The 22,781-nt window shown below is 40.9% G+C and overlaps 1 protein-coding gene across 4 annotated transcripts in view; it reads right to left on the reverse strand.

Annotated features, from left to right (window-relative positions):
• Window positions 1-22,781, reverse strand: part of KDM4C (lysine demethylase 4C) — a 397,703-nt gene that overhangs the window by 93,166 nt on the left and 281,756 nt on the right. For all 4 annotated transcript variants that reach the window (XM_075931603.2, XM_075931602.2, XM_075931604.2 and 1 more), the window contains one exon: window positions 18,813-18,921. In XM_075931603.2, coding sequence (XP_075787718.2) covers window positions 18,813-18,921 — 109 coding nt within the window. The remainder of the gene's footprint in view (window positions 1-18,812; window positions 18,922-22,781) is intronic.

Raw genomic sequence — 22,781 nt, forward strand, 5'->3', positions numbered from 1 at the left:
AGGGCCCTATAAAACCTGAAAGGGCTGAGAGGAACACACTTTTGCTCCAGCTGTGGGGCAGGAAGGACCTGGCTGGCAAGCCAGAGAAAGTACCTGAGACAAAGTAGTGCTGGGGAAAGGCAGGCAAAGCTGAGGAGCTTTGCCCTGACCTAAATCCCAGGATGCAAGCCTGACATGAGGGCCTGAGGGGTATTAGGCTTGCAGGGTAGGAGTTGGAGCAGGGGAAGACAGCAGATCCACACCCTTACAATTGATGAGTGGCCATTTCAGACTGTGGTTTGTCCCTGAGGCAGGGACTAGATGATAACTGGCAGCAGGTCACTGAGGCAAGGTGGGTATAGAAAATTGGGGTTCTCTGAGAGGGAAGGATTTTAGAGTGTGGGACAGTGCTGTGAGGAAAGGGTACTGTGGGCTAGAAGGGACATGATACCTGAAGTAACACAGAAAACAAGTAACTGAGGGTGAGACAAGCCAGCAGAAGGCCCTTTGAGGCTGAAGAACTAAAAGTCCAGAAGGAAACCAGTAGGAGGCACCGTGCCATTGAGTTGACCCGCTAAACTTCCTTGTATGTGACAAAAAAAAACAACAACAACAACACACCACCCCATTATGCTGCATTCAGAAAGATCAGCAATGAGATTCTGAAAGACAAAAACTTCTGACATATACCATTTAAGCCGGGGGTGTGAATGGGAAAAGACACTGGGAAATTCTGCTTTCACTTTGATCTTTCATCCAACCTTCCAGGCTGAACAAGACAGAGAGTGTAACCCTAATAATTCTAGGGTCTATGGATGCTCAATCCTGGTAATCTGTAGTTCATATAAGGTGCTCTTATTAGGTTATTTTCAATTAATATCAAAATGTACAACTGTGAAGTGGTCAAGAATTCCAAAGGGTCATTCATTCAAGTATAACAGCCCAAAATTAAGAAGGTAGGGAAAGTATCTTCACTTCTCTGAAGCTAAAAGTAGCATTCCATTCTATCTTAGTTTTCTTATTCTATTTTACAAAATGTACTAACCATGTTGCAGAAATAAACAAAACAAATAACAACCACAAAAGGGATATAACATAGAAATATGGTATATACAAAAAGCATATAAGGAAAAGCTATGATGTTGACCATATTGATAAAGCTCAGCCAAATGATAGAAATGTGTACCCAGATAGATTTATTGATATTGAGGACAAAATATCCTTTTACAGTCTATATTTCGGAAGAGTTGGGAGTTATCATCAGATCAAGGTATTTAATGCTTATCCCTGAGACCACAGGCCTTATAATGTTCAACAAAAATGCCCATTCAACCTAGCCAAGTCTTTTCTACATTCAGAAATACAGATGTGATCAGCCTTCCACTGATAACTGCTGAGGAACATTTACTAGTCAATGCAACATTGTCACCTCTGTACTGGTCACTAATTAATGCCATCTGATAAAATTTAAATATTTAGGATCTCAAGCTAAACCACACAGACAGAATCTTGACCGATGCACTGATATGCGCAACAGGATTGTAATTGGCATAAGATTCTTCTGAGTAGCTTTACTTTGACCATAGAGTGATTGTCATGTGCTGATACCTACTGTTGGGAAAACTCCCAAGAAGAGAATCTCCTTTAAAATTCTAATTAGGCTAGGAGTTAAGTGATCTGCCATTGATTAATAAAATGCCACTGCACCACCATAAGCTACTGAAGGATCCTCAGTGGCCCAGTCTGAGATTGTACTTTCTTTCTTTAGGAAAAGTAGCAGCACTAAGGCTTTCTACTTGTGCATAACAGAACTTGGGAAGCATAATGCTAGATACGGTGAAGTGTATATGCTTTCCCCTTCACAGTAATGTAGAGATTGAGAAAACATGCAATGCATATCAAATTTGGATCTTTAACCTATTGGTTTTTAAAGTTTAACTTTTTGTTTGCACAGTTTCCAAGCCAACAGTTTATCAGATTTGTTGGATTTATCAAAAATAAAAACATTTATGATCCTTTGAACATATTCAGTTTGGTTGGTTTCTTAAGTACTGATTAGAGCTCTGATTTTAATTATCTTCAGTAAGACAGGTGTGATACTGTGCCCTCATTTTTTATGAAAATGTGTTTTGAATATGCATAACTCATATATGCTTTATGAAAAATGGAGCAAGTAACCTATCATTCAAGAGCTTGTAGTCCTGTGAATGTGTATATTTGGTTTTTGTGCATGCATCATTCTTGTATGTGAAGTTAGAAATGAGAAGTATAAACCTGTTTATTAATCTAGGTCTTCTAGTGAAAGCCATTAATGGTACTTAAGTAACATACTGGCCTAATGCTTAAGACAAGAATCTATGAAGTCATTTTTCCTGTAAGCCTACCCTGTGGTTGGTCCTACAACCATACCAGACAAGAAGGAATCCACAAACAACACTGGTAGAAGTGAAAGCGGTCTCTTTTGTAGCCAAAGAAACCAGAGATCGCTGGGTGGAAATAGCAAATAGTGTAGTATTTGCTAAGCCTGGGTTGAATCTCTCTAGTCTGGAACTCTCAGGACCTGACCAGTTCCAAACAAGAGAATTTTCTGGACCACGGAAGATCAGTATTGTCTAGCAGTATTACCAACACTTTTATTGCTTACTGTGTCATTAGAGGACATTTAGAGGTAAATTAGAGCTAAACAACAGCACAGAGCACTGAGATCTAGGACTTGTGGTTGTAAACAAACTTTACGGGACCGTGGAAACGTTGGCCACATCCAGCTAACTAAAATAATACTGGATCCAGCTAACTAAAATAATACTGGAGGTCGGATGTTTCTGGACAAGAGTTTTCTGGATTAGAGAGGTTCAACCATAATTTATTTGTTATTACATCAAAAGAATAAAAATCTTTTCTATAATACAGGACATATTCAATCACTGATTTACGGTAAATAAGATTAAAGGGAACACTGACGACTATGACGCATACTATGAGACTATGAGGTCTGAGGCAGCTGATTGTATAATTTGGCAATTTCTATTCAAGACATTAGTACCACAGAATTGCAGAACTGCAAGGCACCTCAAAAAGTTATATAATCTAGTGTGAACTCGTTAGGACAAAATTAAATTATGCCCATGATTCATGATAAAGATTGCAAAAGGCACACCTAAACCGAACACAGTACTTTATAGTGGGAAGAGGCGGTTCACAGAAAAGTTCTGTAATGAGGATGCAGAAATAACCACCCGTTATGCCATAAAATAAAAATATTCTTCATGACTTGATGAGAGTTGACATGTAAATTATTTCAGTGAGATCTGGAAAGGCTCCAGGATTAGAAGTGCCTCTAGTTCATGTATGTCTTTAAAGAATTGATGTTTATCATCATGGGAAAAAAATCAGTTGACCAGGTCATCTGAACAGTACAAGAGATGAGGTGATATTTGACCCCAATTTCTATGAGAACATATATACAAAAATGTATTTTATGACCATCTTTTTTACTTTTCTGAGGGTATGTCTACACTCTATTCCTCTTTTGAGAGAGGAATGCAAATGCAACTGAGCAAAATAGCAAATGAAGCTCAGATTTGAATTTCCCGTACTTCATTTCCATAATCGCGTCCCGGCGCTATTTCGAAAAAAGAAACACTGTCTAGACGCGGTTATTTCGAAAGAAAACCCTTCGAAAGAAATTACCCTTACTACTTATAAAATGTGGTCTCAGCAGAAAAGTTGGGAGGGCCCTCCATCTGGAGTTTTATGAAAGGCAATCAGAGTTTAAATTTGGCTATCTGTTAAGTCAGGACCCTTGGGCAGATTTTTAAGTTCTCTTCTAGATTTTTTTGCCTAGCCCAGACTTGAGAAAATTCATAGGAGTCAGGCTGAGGCAGGAAGCTGTCAACTTGCTTAAAAGCAAGTCCCTTGAGTGGCTTCTGACAGAAACTGCATAGCTGTTTGCCTTTCAAGTGACGCACAGAAGAATTACCGGCCAATGCTTTAGAATTGGTCCAACCAGTTACCTCACCTATACTGTGAAAAGTTTCAGGGTCCCCATGTGAAAGGCAGTGGAGAAATGTGCAGATGTGATGTACTCTGTCCACATCTGCAGATGTGGATTACTTGATTTAATCAGAAACCCATGTTGTGGCCTGTAAAATTAGAGGGGCAAAATTCAAAGGCCCCTAACCTGCTTTTGCTTTCTGATGTTAGTTCAAGCACTCAAAATAAAAGGAAAGGAATTTGACTAAAGTTAAACAAGATTTTATAAATATTGAGCTGAAAGCGCATTGTGAGATCCAGTTAAAGTTTGTATGAGGTGTGCAGAAAAAGCAATGCCTACTTTTTAACAAAGTACCACCAAACACATTGCTGAAAGCAATGACATCAGATGGTGGTCTCAGAAGACGACCAGTTTGAAAATGACATAACAATATGTTAAAATAGCAAACAATAAAAAGTCACAAAGCTAAAATACATTATTAGGATGGCATTATTAAACTAACTGAACAAATTTCAAGTAGTAGCCTTTCATATATACTATTAAATGTAATAATGGCATCTATTTTCTTCTTCCCACAATTGAATGGATGATTTAGGTAACTAAATCCTCAATTCTGTGGAGGGAATGACATCAGTAGGAAATTGCAGAAGAATAAATGCCCACACATTTTCTCTTTTACAGGATCACGTCTATACAGGCAGTCCCCGGGTTACGTACAAGATAGGGACTGTAGGTTTGTTCTTAAGTTGAATCTGTATGTAAGTCGCAACTGGCATCCAGATTCAGCCGCTGCTGAAACTGATCAATTTCAACAGCGGCTGAATCTGGACGCCAGTTCTGACTTACATACAGATTCAACTTAAGAACCCCAGGCATCCCCAAGTCAGCTGCTGCTGAAACTGATCAGCGGCTGATTCCAGGAAGCCCGGGGCAGGGGCTTCCTGTAGTCAGCCACTGGTCAGTTTCAGCAGCAGCTGACTTGGGGACGCCTGGGGTAGAGCAGCTGGGGTGCTGCTGGGTTGGTCCAGTAGCGCCGCCGCTCCTCGGCGCTACTGGACCAACCCAGCAGCACCCAAGCTGCTCTGCCCCAGGCGTCCTGCTTCAGCCGCTGCTGAAACTGACCGGCAGTGGCTGAATCAGGACACCTGGGGCAGAGCAGCTGGGGTGCTGCCCTGTTGGTCCAGTAGCGCCCAGAGTGGCGCTACGGGACCAACTGGCAGCGCCCCAGCTGCTGTACCACAGGTGTCCGGAGCAAAGCCATGGAGCACGGGGGCAGCGGGACAGCCCAGACGCGCCGTGGCTGTCCTGCTGCCTTCGGGCTCCGTGGCTTTGCTCTGCTTTGCTCCCCGTCCCCCTGGTCTGCAGACCAGGGGGACGGGGAGCAAAGCCGCGGAACATGCGGGCAGCGGACAGCCCAGACGCGTCTGGGCTGTCTGCTGCCCGCATGCTCCGCGGCTTTGCTCTGCTTTGCCCCCCGTCCCCCTGGTCTGCAGACCAGGGGGACGGGGGGGGGGGGCGGGGCAAAGCAGAGCCAAGTTTTTAACATCCCTATCCAAGATGCTTGAGAGGCTCATTCTTGAAGCCCTTTTTGCTGACGACTGTGCACTTATGGCACACGAGGAATCTGATCTCCAGCTTATCGTTAACAAGTCTGCTGAAGCCACTCGCCTCTTTGGTTTGACCATTAGCCTAGGAAAGACCGAGGTACTGTTTCCGCCTGCTTCAGGATCTGCTGCTTTCCCCCCTTCAATCTCTATTGAAGGAACAGAGTTAAAAATAGTGGACGAGTTTAAGTACCTTGGCAGTGATAGCCAATGATGGTTCCCTTGACAAAGAAATCAATGCCAGGATCTGCAAAGCCAATCAGGCACTAGGACGTCTGAGAGCACAAGTGTTGAATCAGCACAATATTCGACAGGCCACTAAACTGAAAGTGTACAGGGCTGTAGTCTTGACCAGCTTCCTGTATGGATGTAAAGCCTAGACCTTGTACAGAAAAGATGTGAAACTACTGGAGCGCTTCCACACGCACAGCCTGAGGTCATTACTGCACATTCGATGGTAGGACAGAGTCATGAACTTGGAAGTCCTTGACAGAGCAGGATCCACAAGCATTGAAGCGATGATTCTGAAAGCCCAGCTTCATTGGACAAGGCACGTCATTCGAATGGAGGTGTCAAGAATTCCTAAGCAACTCCTCTATGGTGAACTCTCCCATAGAGAAAAAGGAATCAAGGTAGGCTTTGCAAGAGGTATAAAGACTGTGTAAAGGCCAACATTGCTCATGCTAGATTAAAGCTAAAGCAGCTAGAGCAACATGCAGAAGACCGAACAGGCTGGCGTGCTCTCATCCTCAAGAGAGGCCGCAGGAAAGACAGAAGAACGCCCCCCACGCCCATCCACACCTTAATTCACATTTAACCAGTTAGCCAATTAAACGGAATTTTACATCCTTAGTCTGTTGACGTTAGTGGAGAATGCTCATGTCTTCAAAATATATCTCATGTAAATATATCTAGCATTTGAGGGAGATGTCTTCACATCTCAAGACTTACTGAGAATAAAAAGGAAAATTTCTAGAAGATTAAACAATACAGTTATGGGATGTTCTCTTGTAACATAAATTGATATTAATGGGAACTATGCTCCACTTCATAGAAGTACTGATCTGTGGGACAGTAAGTGATGTAAGATGACAGCTGAATGTATTTTTTAAATCTACTTTAAACATCTCTGGTTTTCATATGTGCTCAATTACTATAAAATATGGCCCTGTTCTTGATACTGTCTAAAGAAGCTGAATTTTTATCTTGCATTTGTGGTGACATGTATTCAAGCTTTGCTCTTGTGGTTTAGGTTAGCATTATATAGCTTCTTTGTAAATATAGTCCTAGTGTAATCTCTCTCATTCAGTGCATCAGGGTGATTTGATTTCTATTAGTTATTGTACGTACATCATTGTGTGTATGTGTGAAGTGCATGCACACAGACACACACACTTGTCCATTTTTAATATTGCTCATAATTTTCTCAAATTCTTTTTAAATGCAATCTGACCATTTTGATTTCAACTCAAAAGATTTTTTTTTGTTTGAAACAAAAAAGCACAGTTTATTCAGTCTAATTTATTAGGGCATAAACAACTCTCTCTTTTTCAGTTTTATATAGAACCCATCATTGCAGAATCGAAGCACTTAAATAATCCTTAGTACTTCCATTGTACATTACATATTCAAAGTTCTACCCAGCCATTTACCAAAACTAACCTTTACAAAACCCCATCAAGACAGTGTTATTGAACATGGGGAAATTGAGGTGTACCTTAGTTAGGAAGTATATTACCTAATGACACACAGCAAATTAATAGCATTCATCGGGTTAAAGTTTGGGACTTTCTATCTCTGAATCCTGTTCCCATTTACTTAGACCCCAGTTGTTTCAAATTTCAATCAGAAATTTTGTTTCATAGTTCAAAAATGATTTTGACCACAGTCTCCACAAGGTGGACTTACAATGCAACACTTTAGTGCAAACTGCTATTCACTCCTACTGTAGTCCAAACTGCAGGGCAAGACAGATTTGCCCATAGTTATCTCAATTTTTAAAAGTACTTAACTGACACAAGAGCTGAAGTCCCATTTCCAAAAGTTTTTTTTAGGTATATAGGGTGCAAATGCCCTTTTTTTAAAAAAAAAAAAAAAATGCAATTAGAGACCTACATAGCTCTACAATTGCAGTCTTTAGGCATTTAAAAGGCCAAGGACCTCAGTCATTTTTAAAAATTAGACTTATGATCCTAAGTCACTAATGTGCTTTCAAAAATTTTACCCATCATCTAAAAATTTGAAAGGTACAGAGGCTATTTCAGTAGATGTGACAGGAATTTAAAAAAAATAATCAACATCTGAAGAAAATTAGTTCAGTAGTTTTGAAGTCCCCAGTTTTACTAATTATCAATTTTATATGTCTGTCACACTATTTGACAGAAAGCAACTCAGCCTACTTGGCATTAAGAAATTGACTACACTATATCTGCACTAAAGCATTGCTACAGTTTAAAGAAAATTCAGTAGTTTAATCAGCTTGGAAATTTCCCTTTGATACTAGCACAGGAAATTGGAAATTCTGATATTTCAACCAAATCAGTTTTCATTCCAAAGGAGTATCAAATTTCAAAACTTATTGAAGAATGAAAAGCTTTAAAAATACTGATTTGGAAACATTTCTGTCCTAAACACCAATTACAAAGACACTCCCTTATGGCAGCAGGATGGACCTGCAAGCAGCTCCCTCCTATGATTTTCCTTTGCCAGAGCCCTAAAAGTGTAGAGTTAATTTATTACAAAAGTCCAATAACCACAATTCAGAATTCCCCTGCACTGACCAAAAGTAGATCCAAGCTGTCAAGTCTTATGGTCCTTCAGCACAGCAAATATAACTTAGTGAAATCTGTGGAATCCGTAAAGCTTTGCAACTGAAAAAATTTAGAATATTTCTTTTTTTCCTCAAAAATAAAACAAGCTAAATTTATAAAAAGTATAAAACAAAGAGGGAGTGCTAATGCAATGAAAAGGTTGAATAATCAATCACTCAAAAAGGCAAGAAGCTCAAAAAAAATTAAAAATGCTCTACCAATCCTAATTCAGCCACCTGGTATATATTGATATGCTTTCCCGGTAAAAACATAAATCTCAACTGATTGTTAGTTAGAAGCATATATGAAACTGTGATGGGTTGTCCATCCCAATCTCACCCTGAAAAAGTTAATGGAGGACAAATGGGCCAATTCATATATTAGGTTAAAGGTGTAGAAGTAAAGACTTCACTCTGTTTACGCAGCTAAACAGACAATTTTATTGGCCAATAAAAGCAAAGTGAGCCAAACATGGTCCAAGCAAAGCCAGGCCGAGTGAGGTTCCTTAATACAATCAATCCTAGTATTTTATATCCTTAATCAAACAAGTCTGACGTCAGGGCAAGAAATCAAAGCGAACTTCAAAGAGGAATTACTATCAGCAGAGAAAGAAACAGGTTAAAAGGGAGTTCGAGCTTCAGCTCAAAATAGTTCATTAACACATTCCAACAGCGCATCCCTCTGGCCTCTCCCTACCTCGGTGAAGGCCAGTTCACTCCTTCGTGCAGACACAAGAAATTGAAATGGCTTTTGTTATACAGAATGGCTTCTAGCTAAATATGAAATGGTTTCTACAAAGGCTTAAAGGAAAACCCTAGTTAGGGGAAGCTCACCTGTATAGAAACAGGCAGGGCTTCCATAAAACCAGGGAAGGGGGCTGCAGGCAGGTAGTCTGGGAGAAGGAAGATGTGTTGAGGGCTATAGAAACAAGTAGTCCACATTTGCCAATGTGGAAATGACGGCAACTTTGAAGAACTATACCTTGAAGGGGGAAGAGGGAGGAGAATGCTGAGTGGTTTGGCCAGAGGGCTGAGTGATGGACAGAATGCTGTAGTTTCTGAAGAGAGTGGCTGTTGACCACAGAGAGCAACAGAGTTAGTCTGCAATCATGGGAAGTGTAGTCAACCTGATATGCTAGTCCCTAGAGGGACCCACAGTAGGCACCATACTAGCGGAGAGTGGTGGTCCCCATTACAGCAAACTAAACATGTGAAAGTTAAGGGAGCAACCTCAATTTATTAAATTAAGTTTCTCAATTGCATAATTACAAAGGCCTACTTTGAACAGACAACTGTTCTTGCCCTCAATTTTTAATGGATTCCAAACATAAAATACTTTTAAAAAACTTTTAAAAGTGAAAATCAATTTCCTTTTACAAATAGATTATTCTCATTGTATGGAAAGGAAAACGTACAGTAACTACTTAACATTTTAAGCATTCTGCTTTTACTCTTACAGATACTCCCAATCTCCAAAAGCGTATTATATGTAGTCCTGCCCATCTAACATTTTCTATTACAATCAAAAGGCTTTTATGGTTCAGTATGACAGCAAAGTACAAATTTGACATTTTGCAAGAGAATCCAGTCATTGTAGCAACTCTTTCTGATATTATAAGTATGATATAGCAGCTAATGCATATTTTTACATCACACTTATTTAAAATCCTATAATGGTAGCAACGTAAGTATGTACACTAAATTGTGTTTTGTACATGATTTTAATGAGTCTGTACATTTTAACTGGCATTATAAATTATAGTAGGTTGATTAATTATTGTATCATCTGTATTTTAACACTACTTTAATTAGAAAAGTGTCTGGTATTTAAAGCTATTTCAGTAATAAGTTAAAACAATTTGGACATGCGATTAAAACAAATTCAAGTGTCTGTCTATTTTCCTCTCTATGTGAAATTGTGAACAAGTGAACCAGTCAACATATAAGTTATAGTATAATGACTTTCCTTGATTGCCCCACTAGCAATACTTTTGGAAATGCTGAGAGATAATCAATACTACTTTACATGACATCAATGGTATCTATCACTGTCAAATATTTATTTAGTTTTTCAGAAATACAGTTGCAGTAGTTCTGCAATCCCACTTCAGTTTAACAAATGAATTTTACTGGAAAACTAGGACCAAGAAAACAAGCAATATCTGCAAATACGTTTAAATTTTAGATTTTTTTTTATTAAAACAGACAAATGGGTAAGAGAATACTTGCCCATTCTTTTCAAAATTCAAACACATTTTTCCCTTGATGCCACTCTTCGTTTAGCTTACCACAGTGAAACCTCTCTATTTTCAGGATTGATGTACCTTTCAAAACTATAATCTTTGGCTTTCATGCTCACTATTATTTGCCTTCAGGTGAAAATTTTAAAGAGTACAGGCTTCTAAACAAAATGCTACAGCTTCAGCCAGATACTGAAAGGCGTGTAGATCAGTCATCATCTCAGCGTAAATTTCTTTTCAAAATAATGTTCCTCACTCAGAGTACACTTGTGCTTATTCTCAGTTCACTTGTCAAATATAAATTTGAGGTCATCAAGAGCCCGAGGGCAACTTCAACTATTCCAAAACTCATTTTCTACCACTATTTTGTTGGGGAAATAGTATTTCAAATGTAAAAATAATAGGAAGCTGTATAGACAAAGAAACAAAGGCATATTATGTACATGTTTCGGTACAGCATTACAGCAACTGAGCACTGGGACAAACTCAATCTATATTATCCAAGTATTTTAAAGTTTAGATAGTAACAAGGGTAGATCATGCATCTTGATAATGAGTTCTTTATGTACTATTCAGAGATGGTTTTAGAGAAGATGTTTTAAATATAGTGGCTTGGTAAAAAAGAAATATTTAAACACAGTGAGCCTGATTCTCATTTACATTAAGACATCACTCTGCCAGTGTAAACAGGCCTTAGTGTAAATGTGAATCAAGTCCAATATTCCTGGTGCTTTACATTTATGGGCCAAATCCAAGGACATCCATGGGAGGGAGGGAGGGAGGGAGGGAGGGAGGGAGCGAGCGAGCGAGTGTGAGTGAGCGAGCAAGAGAGCGAGCGAGTGTTTGTTTGAGAGGTCAGTTTGGCTATCCATACCTCTAAGGATTTCTTCACTCTGATATGGCATGTGAATGTATTTTCTGTTTCAGGCCAAAACAAAGTAATAACATTCTTCTGAAACTACAGAGTATATTTAAGCACTCTGGATGAAATCCTGGCCCCATTAAAGTAAATGGGAGTTTTGCCATTGACTTCAATGGGGTCAGGAATTCACCATCTGTTTCTATCACCAAGAGCTGCATAAAATTAAGCAGCCAAAGAAAATATATGTTGTAATATAATTGGCAGGAGTTTCCAGCCAAGTTTCTCTCTGTGATTTAGGGTTCAAACTGCTAAACTGAGTCTGAGTGTAAAGACTGACTAAGGCTAGGGTCACTGAAGGAATGATGTTGGGAATGATGGAGTTACAGTACAGTCATAGCCAGGTTGGCTACAAGTTGCCTCCTCTTTAAGGATGGAGTGGAATATGCACTAGTCCATGACAGGCAGTCCTGGGAGGACTTTTGTCTGAATGCAAAGAGGCAGTTCCATAACATCCACAGAAAGGAAATGTGTATACAGTGTAAGGCACAGTGCACACTGTTAAGTTCTAAGGCAGAACCTACCATGGCCATTTTTGCTCATATTTACAAATGTAAATTTCCCTACTCTGCACAATTTTTACCATCTTTACACTTTGAATATTGTTACTGGTGGGGAGAGAGTGGGGGGACTGAACTTATAATCTAGCTCTTCCCCTTAGCTAAACTCAAAGGCTCAATGCGATCAATGAATTGGATCACCAAAAGATCCATTTCCTTCTAAAAACGTTGACTCCCTTGGCATTGGACAGAGCAACCTCAAAAATGTAGGTTTCCAAAGCTTTACAATTAAAAATTAACAGTTGTACCACCAAACAGGAAAAACAAAAAATATGTTATCTTCACCACAGGGCCAGTGGCTTATTTGCAATAAATAGCTATTCCATTTTTAAAACCAGTAACAGATTGCATGGGTTCAAAGTACTTTATTCTTTTTGTTATCATCTACCCCGACACAGGATGGTACTGACCCTTTCACAGGAAAGAGACCTCTATACCTATGACTCATCTGCTGTCTCCAAAGAGGGCTTGAAAGAAGGCTCTTAGGCCGTAAAAATGGGAGAACGAGAGAGTTATCATGGAGAGTTGGTTAAAAAAAAAAGCCAAAGATCAGACAGAGGGCTCTCACTACTAACAAATGACCCTAAGAGCAAGAGGAAGACCTATTGGAGAACCCCTGTAACCACTGTACTGTATAAAGGGCAGGGAGCTGAGAAAAGATTATGAGGGATGTGAGACTTTTATTAAGCCCAGATCCAGGTAGACAATTTGTGTGACTCTTTCATTTGAGCTTTTGAACTTTAGTAGAGAACCCTGAAGGTAAGTGCAAGTGCCCTCCAGTCCAAAAGATAACTGACATGGATGAGGAGTCTAGACTCACAGAAGGCAATAGCGCCAGCTCCTTTTCAGATAGGATATTGAACTTTGTGATGCCCATATTCATAAATAACTCATTGCATATTCCATTCTGCGTTGGCGAAGTGTTCTTGAAGAGCCTGAAGAAGGGAAAAATGAGGTGACCACCACAGCTGCAAGACTGCCTCACACCAGAAGAGGATATTTCAAGACCCATGAAAGACCCAAGAAAATCCTTTACTTCAAACCTCTCACGTAATAACAGTGTATCAGTTTACTGACGGTTAATCATATAATCTTTCAAGAGGATTAATAGTATAACAGTCACAGGGCCTTCAATAGGCTTTATGAAAATATGCTTATGAATATGACATGACATAAACTGCAAAATATTTCTTGTAAGGCATTGTTGGAAAAGTTATAATCTGTTGAATGCCTATAGTCTATTGTGTGTGTGTGTATTATTCCTGTATTTGAAGTTAGAAATACGGAATATAAACCTATGTTTGTAAAGTAGTCATGTTAAGTGAGGACCAGTCATGATACTTCAGAATCTTGATAGCCCATTGGCAAGTAAACAATGAATTGTAAATGGAGTTGTTTTTCCTGTAAGTGTGGGAGAGAAGCGTTATGACTAGTTCTATCAAGACGTGACCATGTCACCTGATGCTGGGACCCATCTTGGACACTACATTTCCACTGAAAGTAAGAGAGTTTAAACTGAACACAAAGGACATTTTCCTACCTTTGGAAAATTCTATACAATATGAGCTACTGCCACAAGCGAGGACACCCTTGCTTACCACCCGAGATGACTTCTGGAATCGTCTAAGACTGAACAGGGGGAAGGATCAAGCCAAGACTGGAAGGCTGTCCAGTCTGTGAAAGAAGCTTGTCAGAATAACAGTGTATGTCTACAAAGCAAAGTTATTTCAGGATACTAGAGGTATCCCAAAATAGCTACTCTGCGTCTTTTGAATGCATCCACTATTTTGAAATATAGTAGATGCGTTATTTCGCCATCCCTGTAAAACTCACAGTACTATGAGTAAGGGATAGCTCAAAATAGCGCTGTATTTTGAAATTTGGTACTGTGTAGACAGCGCCAGATGACGAAATAAGCTATTTTGAGTTTCGGGTGCTATGTAGATGCACCCTGAGGGCGAGATATTCCATGTAACCAGTTCCTTAGTGTATTAAGCTTAGCTTGCATGTTTTATTTTGTTTAATAACCTGCATTATTGTCTGCTATCCCCTATGACCTTAAATCCTACCTTTTATAATTAATAAAATCACTTTTGTTTATTAATAAACCCATTGTAAGTAATTGTAAGTGTAAGTAATAATTACTGAAGGGCGAGGAGTGCAGGGGAAAGGGTCTGTGTATGTGTCTCTTTACATTGAGAAAGAGGGTGAACATGAGCTTACCCTGTGATTATAGTACAGTCCTCTCTCATAATAAGGCTGCCTAAAATACTATATTTGTGGCACTAGCTCCCATCATCATTATATTCAGTTGATTCTTTCATTATAACATCCATCAATGTCCAAAGAAGAACACTGATGAAAATGTGCACCAGGTCACAAAATTTTAAGCTATTTCTGGAAGGTCAAACAAGTATACACAGCTTAATGCAATTTGTTCATTTCAAAGACACGTAAATGTTAAAGGAGGTTTTGACAATTGAACTGAGAAATGTGATCAAACTTTCATAAATAGAAGGAGAAAAATAATTTTTATTAGAAAAAGGTGTTTAAGGATCTATAGATGGTCTATAACAGCACTGGGCAAATACAGCCCGTGGGTCAGATCCAGTTCACCAGGAATAGTTCATGGCAGGTTGCCACCACTGTATTTACCTCTGCCTCTGCAGCTATAGGCAATTGCAGCTCCCATCAGCTGCAGATTGCCAGTCCCTGCCAATGGGAACTGCGAGTAGTGTTCTGGTCCATGCTGCTTCCCACAGTTTCCATTGGCCAAGAACAGCATCCACAGCCAACGGGACCAGTAATCACCTTTAACTGTGGAGGCACAAGAAAATATAGTGGTGGGCGGCCCACTTGGGCTAACCCTGGCCTTATTGCCCACCCCTGGTTTATAATCAAGAAATGACCTACTGACTTCCATGTAACGTAACTTCACAAAAGTTTGTACATTTGGGTTCTCTACACACATTAGCCAATTATTTAAAATTGCTTCAAGCTTTCTTCCCAAAGTAATTTTTTTCATTTTCTAAGTCAAGTCACAGGCAGCCCATCAGAGGAGGGAAGTTCATATAGGGGGGTTATTTATGCCCACTATATTTGGCAAATTAAACATTTTTAGAGTATCAAGAAAAGAAACCCTCAATTAAGCACCACCAACCAAATTATTGTCATCATATCTGTTACTACTTTGTTCTTCCAAAATTTGAGAGAATTATGTTCATGCCCAGTGCTTCCAGTGTTCATATAAACCAGACTAGTAAGACATTGAGGCTGACTAAAGCTAATTAAACAGCCATTTTAGGATACAAATGAGATTGAGAGCCTTCTCTCACACAGAGTGCTTATACAAACAAGGCTATCTTACCATGAACTGAAACAAGAAAGATTAAATTCAGATTCAGGAAAATGGGGAGAGAAGGACAGTAGGGCATTGATCACATTTCTGGTTTTCCAAAAATGTACTAGAACAAGGGATAGCAACCATTGGTTCTTGGTCCATCAGGGTAATTTGTTGGTGGGCCACAAGATAGTTTATGTGTCTCCAAAAGCATGGTGCCCTGCAGCTTCTAGTGGCTGGGAACGGCAAACCGCAACCACTGAGAGCTGAGGGAGATTGATGCCCGCGGATGCTCAACATTAGCAAACTGTCTCGGCCCACCAGTGAATTACCTTGATGGGCCGAGAGCCAAGAGTTGCTCCAGAAGGACATGCTGAAACAACATTTGGTATTATTTTATGGATAACTATTGTTAAGACTTTACAATTGCTCTGTAACAGATGGTGTAAGGGAGCCAAAAAGGCTTAGGAAATGCTCGGTATGGATTACTGAGTTGATTCATAAAGCCCCCAAGGACTTGAGAAACCTCAGTGAACAAATATTAATTGTAAAACATGCCTCCATTTTAAGAATGGTTAAAAGACGCAATTCAAAATGTAAAATGGTCACAAAATGTAAAATTAATTAAAGAGTAATAGCTCACAATGTTATGGCAAGGAAAAGATAGCTCAAGCTTAAGCATACCAGTAAGCATTTTTACCCATAACATTTGGTAAGGGCAAAGAACAGAGAGGGCTGTTTCACACATTTTTCTTCTACGCTCAGCGGGTTATCAGTCTTCTTTTGTCAGAGGATGTCTGTGTTATATTGATGAATAGTCTGGTAAATTAAGTAATTTAGGTCTAAACCAGGGGTTCCCAAACTTTTTGACACGGGGACCAGTAAATCCATTGACGAACTTTTGGAGGACCGGTAATGTTCATCTGCATATTCATTAATCAAATGATGAATATTCAAATAAGTTGTTTCTGGTCCTCCCAAAACCCCCAGTGCCAGCTTTAGCAAAGCTTTTGATATGGTCACCCACAATATTCTTGCCAGCAAGTTAAGGAATATGGATTGGATAAATGGAGTGTAAGACAGACAGACAAAGCTGGTTAGACCAGGGTTTCCCAAACTTTTTACTTTAGTTAGATCCCTTTTTTTTTTCAATACTGCTTTTTGCAGCCCAAAAACATAAACCCATAAAAAACAAACTGAGAAGATATCAGACATATAACATGTCTGGTATTTTCTCATTAGGTAAGTTGTATTATTACTAGATGTATCAGTTTGTAGATTCCAACTGCCTGGCTGGTAAATGTGCTCAGGCTCCATGAGCGTCTACCAGCCAGACAGTTTGCAACTACACGAGGGGAGGTGTGTGGGGGGACAATAGAATCCCCGGGCCGGACTAGCTCATGCTTTGTGCTTTGCGGGGGGGAGAGGGGAACAGGGGCAGCGTCCCAAGATCTACATATGGCCGGGTCAGTCCCACTCCCTGCAGGCCGATTCATTCCTCCCCCCTGTGCCTTTGGCCAGCCCCACTTCCCCCAACCGCCTCCCAGGCATCCAGGTCCCACTCCCCACCCACTCGCTTCTCCTCCCAATCTCCCTTGGCCAGCCCCGCTGCCCGCATCCAGCCCTCCTTCCGGCAGCCGCTTCTCTCCCTCCCCCCCCCCATCTTCTCCAGCCAGCTCCCTGCCCCCAACCTCGCACCCCCCGGCAGCTTTGCTTCCACCAGCCCCCCAATCTCCCCAGCCTGCCCCGATTCCCCCATCCAGTGCTGCTTACAGTAGCCAGCTCTCCCCTCCTCCTCACCCCAGAATCCCCTGGCACCTGCACCTTCCCTTAGCCCTGCACCCTCCTGGTGCCTCCCCCTTCCCTGCCCCCTTTGCCCTCTCTTTCCTTGATACCCACCTCCTCAGTACTCTCTTCCCCATTCCCTCCTGCCCCTCTGTGCCCTCACACATGACTTGCTCCATCCCCATCTCTCTCATGCCCACCCCTTCTTTCAAGCCTTCTCCCAGCACCTCCTCTTCCAGGCCCCAATGCCCTTCCCCTCTCCTCTCCCAGCATCACCCTGTTCCCACTCCCACTGACACCTCCCCTCCTGCCCTTTCCCTCATTGTCTGCACTTGGCCCCCTGGCATTTGTCTCTCTCTCCTGCACACTGTCCCTTGGTGCCTTCCCCTTCCACTCCTCCCCCTCCGCGCAAGTCCGCCACTGCCACCTCTGCCCAAGCCCGTTCCCTACCTATTGCCTTCCACATTGAGGGGCCGGAGGCCGCCGGAGCCAGCAAGGCCCCGCCACATGCCTCCGAAAACTTTTAAAATCCTGGGCCGTGACGTCATGCCCAGAAGTCCTCCCCGCCCACGCACAACGCCGCACATGGGCAGCAGCAGATGGTGAGGAGGAGCGGGGCACAGCGGGGATGCTCTGAGGGTGGGGTGGGAGGATGCGCGGGGGACCCGCGCCCGCACCAGGCAGAGCCGGGGGAAAGTCCCAGCTCCACATATTGATGGAGCAGGGCCCCCGGCTCTGTAACTCACCGGCACTTCCGGGTTCAGGGGCGCGGGGCCCGAATCGGCCTAAGGCCGGCCCTGCCGGCAGCCACCAGGTATGCTGAGGCTCGATATTTTTTTTCCGCCGCGGCCCATAGTTTGGGAAATGCTGGTCTAAACCAACAGGGAAAATTCTCTTTGATTTAAAAAAAAAACCAAAAAAGAAAACACCTTTTGTATGTTTCTCACTAGTACATGGAACTTTCTGCTACATGGAAAGATTACCTGAGACTATGCACAGGTTTGAGTATTTGTAGTTTAAGCTTGTGTGTTTATACTTCTTACTTGCTTTTTCAAGGCCTCAGGGAGCTATTTATTAGTCAAATATAATGTGCAATCTGCTTTGTGTACATTTCTCAATTCCCGGATGGTAAAAATACCATGAGACCCCCATGCCTCATCATTTTAACTTTTTAAATGGCTCCCTGGGGGAGAAAAATACCCTCATGAAAATGCAACACAAATAAGAATTCTGAGAAACTCTGGTTTATTTGGATTTCAATGAGCAGTCACAACACTATTAGAATGGGGGTTGAAAATGCTTGTTGTTTCTTTCCTTTACACTATGGCAGAGACCCCTTACAGCAAGCTATAATCTCGAACTGGGCTGAAGAATTAGAATATTTAAATTTTCATTACACATGAAAAACAACAACATGCCAATCTTTGGTAAAAATCTGTATTTTAACTGACATTTAAAATGTCATCCTGAAATGTACTATTAACTGTTGTGTGAATGTACCTAACCAGAGTAAGATGATGTATATATACGTTTCAAAACACAATTTTAAATGGCAAGAAATGTATAGAGCCTTACTACTCACCAATTTTAATCTCTGCAAAGGTATTCTGCTAGTGTCTACTGGTGTCCTCTCTGTGACATTACCGAATCTGACTTCTGGAATCGCGATTGCACACATCACATGTGCCCATCTGTGAAAAGTGGTAAGTTAGTAACAACAAAAATTGTACACAAATGTAATTTAAAACAGTGCACCTCAAATAAAATCAAACAATCAACCATATAGTCCTTCCCTATTCAATTTCTTTGCTTTATTTTACAAGCTACAATGCTACCAAAAAGGTGAAAATGCATAGTCTATTGATAGTGTTTATATTTCAGATTTAATTTTAAGCAGCACTAGAAAAATACCTGAAAAAATTGGTGTGGAAAGTGGATTATGCTGGAAAAGTGATGAAAATACAATACACCACATGCCTTTTCTGCCATTCTAGTACCACTTACATGTATGAAGCAAATTGGTCAAGACATTTTTTAATAAGATGTTGTAATCTAGTTTTGAAAATAGTTGCCAGAAACGTACAATTTCAACTTTAGGGTATAGCTACACTACAAAGTTTTGTCACCAAAACCTGCCTTTTGGTGACAAAACAGTGAGTGTTCACAGTGCAATGTGAGTTTTATTGGGAAAAATGTCCAGTTTTGGCAACAAAAAACTTGCACCCCTATGAGAGACATTTTTCTTTTCCCCTCCCTCTATTGTTGACAGATGCTATATCTACACTGTAAGCTTCTTGCGCAAGAAGCCTTTTGTATAAGAGTTCTTGTACAAAAACTTCTTGCACAAGAGCACATCCACACCTCAAAGCGCATCACAAAAGTGATGTGCTTTTGGGCAAGAGAGCGTCCACAATGCATGGATGCTCTTGCGCAAGAAAGCTCTGATGGCCATTCGCAGAATGGCCATCAGAGCACCTGTGCTTTTTCCCATAGGGGTTTCTTGCGCAAGAAACACCCGCAGAGAGTCCTCACTTGCCTTTTTGCACAAGAACACTTGCGCAAAAAGGAGTTAGCCTCGTAAAAGGAGGTTTACCTATGCCGGAAAAAGCCCCCTCTTCTGCCGTTTTACTGATTTATTGTGCAAAAGCGCATTTGAGGTGTGGACGCTCTGCAGATATTTGTGCAAAACTGGCCATTTTTGCACAAAAACCTTGCAGTGTAGATGTAGCCAGACAGTCATTGTAGATTCTGCTGTTTGTTTTGTTGACAGAACTGGCTTTCACCAGTGTCCCACAAAGCCTGCACTGATTGCTTTGCTCCATGTTTTGATCTTTGCTGCTCTCCAGGCATGCAGCCTTCCTCTTTCAAAGCTCCAGGATGTGTCTGACAGCTGAGTGAGCAGCTCCATTTGGGGAAAAAAGAAAGAACAAATCATTGGAATGTTCCCGTTCTGCCCTGCACTAGGAAGCTGCTGCAGGGGGAGGGGGACAGACTGCTGTGCTGTTTTGCCGTTCCTCAGCATGAAAAGCTCATGATGCCACTTCCAGCAGCTGAGGAGGCTGTGGGAGAAATCTGAGGAAATCCCAAGATGCACAGGGATCAGCTCTGCCTTCCCACAATATTGCACTGTGGGATACATAACTAGAATACGTTGCTCACATGGTTGACAATGGTGCTCCCAATGGGGATATGATCTGTTGACAGAGGAAGCAAGTGTGAACACCCTCTAACGATTTTTGTTCTATTGAGTTATGGGTGTCGACATAAAATTTGGTAGTATAGACATAAGGACAATTGTAGATGACCTTTCAGGTATTTTCACTTGTTTCACTAGAGTGCAAAGCTTTTGTAGTGTTGCCAGCTCTGTTTGTACATATAGCCTACACTATACATAATTTAATTTACAGTCTAAACTACAACATTTTGGATTAAGTCCAGCGGGTATTTTTAGTCAACCCCTTATTCAAACTCACACTCAACTATCAAAGCACAGTACCAGGATAGATCTGTGTTGCTGGGCAGACACTGAGAATAGAACAAAGCAGCAACATTATCATCCTCTCAGAATCTGGCCAGTCTGCACAAATAGAGGGGTGACATGAGGGATGTCATTGCCATCATATGTTGGTTGGACCCTTGTGAATGGAGAAAGCAATATCTGGGATCACCGCTGCTCAAGGATTCACCAAAACACATCTCACTGCAACTGCAGGAAGTCAACTTGGTAAGACAAGAGTATGCAGTTTCTGAACATACTACCTGCCAATATGAGTTACTGCCAGAGTCTCCAAACAGTGGTTTAAACTATAAATAGATACCCAAACAAAAACTCCCCAACCTTTGTTATGATAAAATTAAGATTAAGAGTATATTCGTAATTAACTAATAAAAGTCCAGATAAGATCATCAAAACTAACAACAACAAAAACAGGAAACTGTGTTAAATGTAAACATGTGTCTGACTGAAAATTCATAGCTGACTAGCAAACCTATTTCAGCTGGTTTAGAACAGAGGAGTCAAAAGAGGTTCACTATTTATGGTGACGTCTTATATGACTTCCCCTAAGGCTTACAGTTAGAGGAGAAGGGAAGAAAGTAATGAACCTTCTATAATTTGAAGAGGGGAGAATACCTCCACTCTTCATTTCAAATGTCTGGTCTTCTCCATCATCCTCTAATCTGTTGCCCCTTGCTATGTATTGTTATATAGTCTGGAAATGAAAAAAGTGAGAGGCACTACAATAAAAATTTAAAAAGTTGTTCTAACGAGGATGGTATGATGATCAATTCTTCTCCATGTCCACCAAGAAGTCATCAAGTTAGTTTGCAGCACAGGAAATTTAGGAAAAATGTTTTTGTATTTACCCTCACTACAGTAAAAATCTATTGTACCTGGTATTCAATTAACCAGAAAGATCAATTAACCAGCATTTCCGATATCTACCAATACAAATCTTCAATCTAGTAATTGGGACTAGTTTACTGTCCAGCACATTATGCATTTGCACACTCTGTGCTCTAATTTATGCAAAAAAGAGGCAGAAGACAAGTTAGCAAGCTGAAATCAGGGATTTATTCAAAAAAGCACCTTCCAGGGTGTGTCATAGGGTCATTATAGAATCAGCCCAAGTTCTTAAACCTTCCAATATCTACAATGAAAATTGATGTTGATAATAATGACCCTGAGGCACTGCAAGATCCTGAAATGCCTTCTGAATCAGCAGAGACAGATTAAATTATGTTAAATATCGTTTTAATGTTAAGTGTATTTTTAGTGATCTGGATGTACACCATACAAAGCCCAATGTGATATGTAGTGTCATAAAATAACCTACTGCATTAAAAACCTTTACCCATATACACCTAAGTGTGTCAAGAAACCAGCCACTCTACAGTGCAGTGCAACTTAAAGTACCTCTATACTATTTTATAATTTATTCATTTTATTGTATTTTCAAAGAATATAATTTTCAAAGAATAATTGGTATTCCATTGGTAAGTATAACTCTTAAGGTATGTCTAGACTACATGGCTCCGTCGATGGAGCCATGTAGATTTGTTTATTAGGCAAAGGGAAATGAAGCAGCGATTTAAATAATCGCCGCTTCATTTAAATTTAAATGGCTGCCGTGCTGAGCCGACAAACAGCTGATTAACTTTTTGTCGGCTCAGCGCGCTAGTCTGGACGCTCCGCAGTCGACATCAAAGCCCTTTGTCGACCACCCCGGTAAACCTCAACCCACGAGGAATAACAGGGCAGTCGACAAAGGGCTTTGATGTCGACCGCGGAGCATCCAGACTAGCACGCTGAGCCAACAAACAGCTGATCAGCTGTTTGTTAGCTCAGCGCAGCAGCCATTTAAATTTAAATGAAGCGGCGATTATTTAAATCGCCGCTTCATTTCCCTTTGCCTACAACCCTAATCTACGAGGAGTAACGGTAGTTCGAACTAGGAAGCCTAGTTCGAACTACCTAGTTCGTGCCCCGTGTAGCCGCGCTGCACGGGGTTCGAACCAGCGGGGTTTTAAAAATGGTAGGTCCCCGCTTATT

Source organism: Pelodiscus sinensis, chromosome 6 (genome assembly GCF_052426305.1).
Source record: "Pelodiscus sinensis isolate ZL-2025 chromosome 6, ASM5242630v1, whole genome shotgun sequence".
Taxonomy (NCBI): Eukaryota; Metazoa; Chordata; order Testudines; family Trionychidae; genus Pelodiscus; species Pelodiscus sinensis.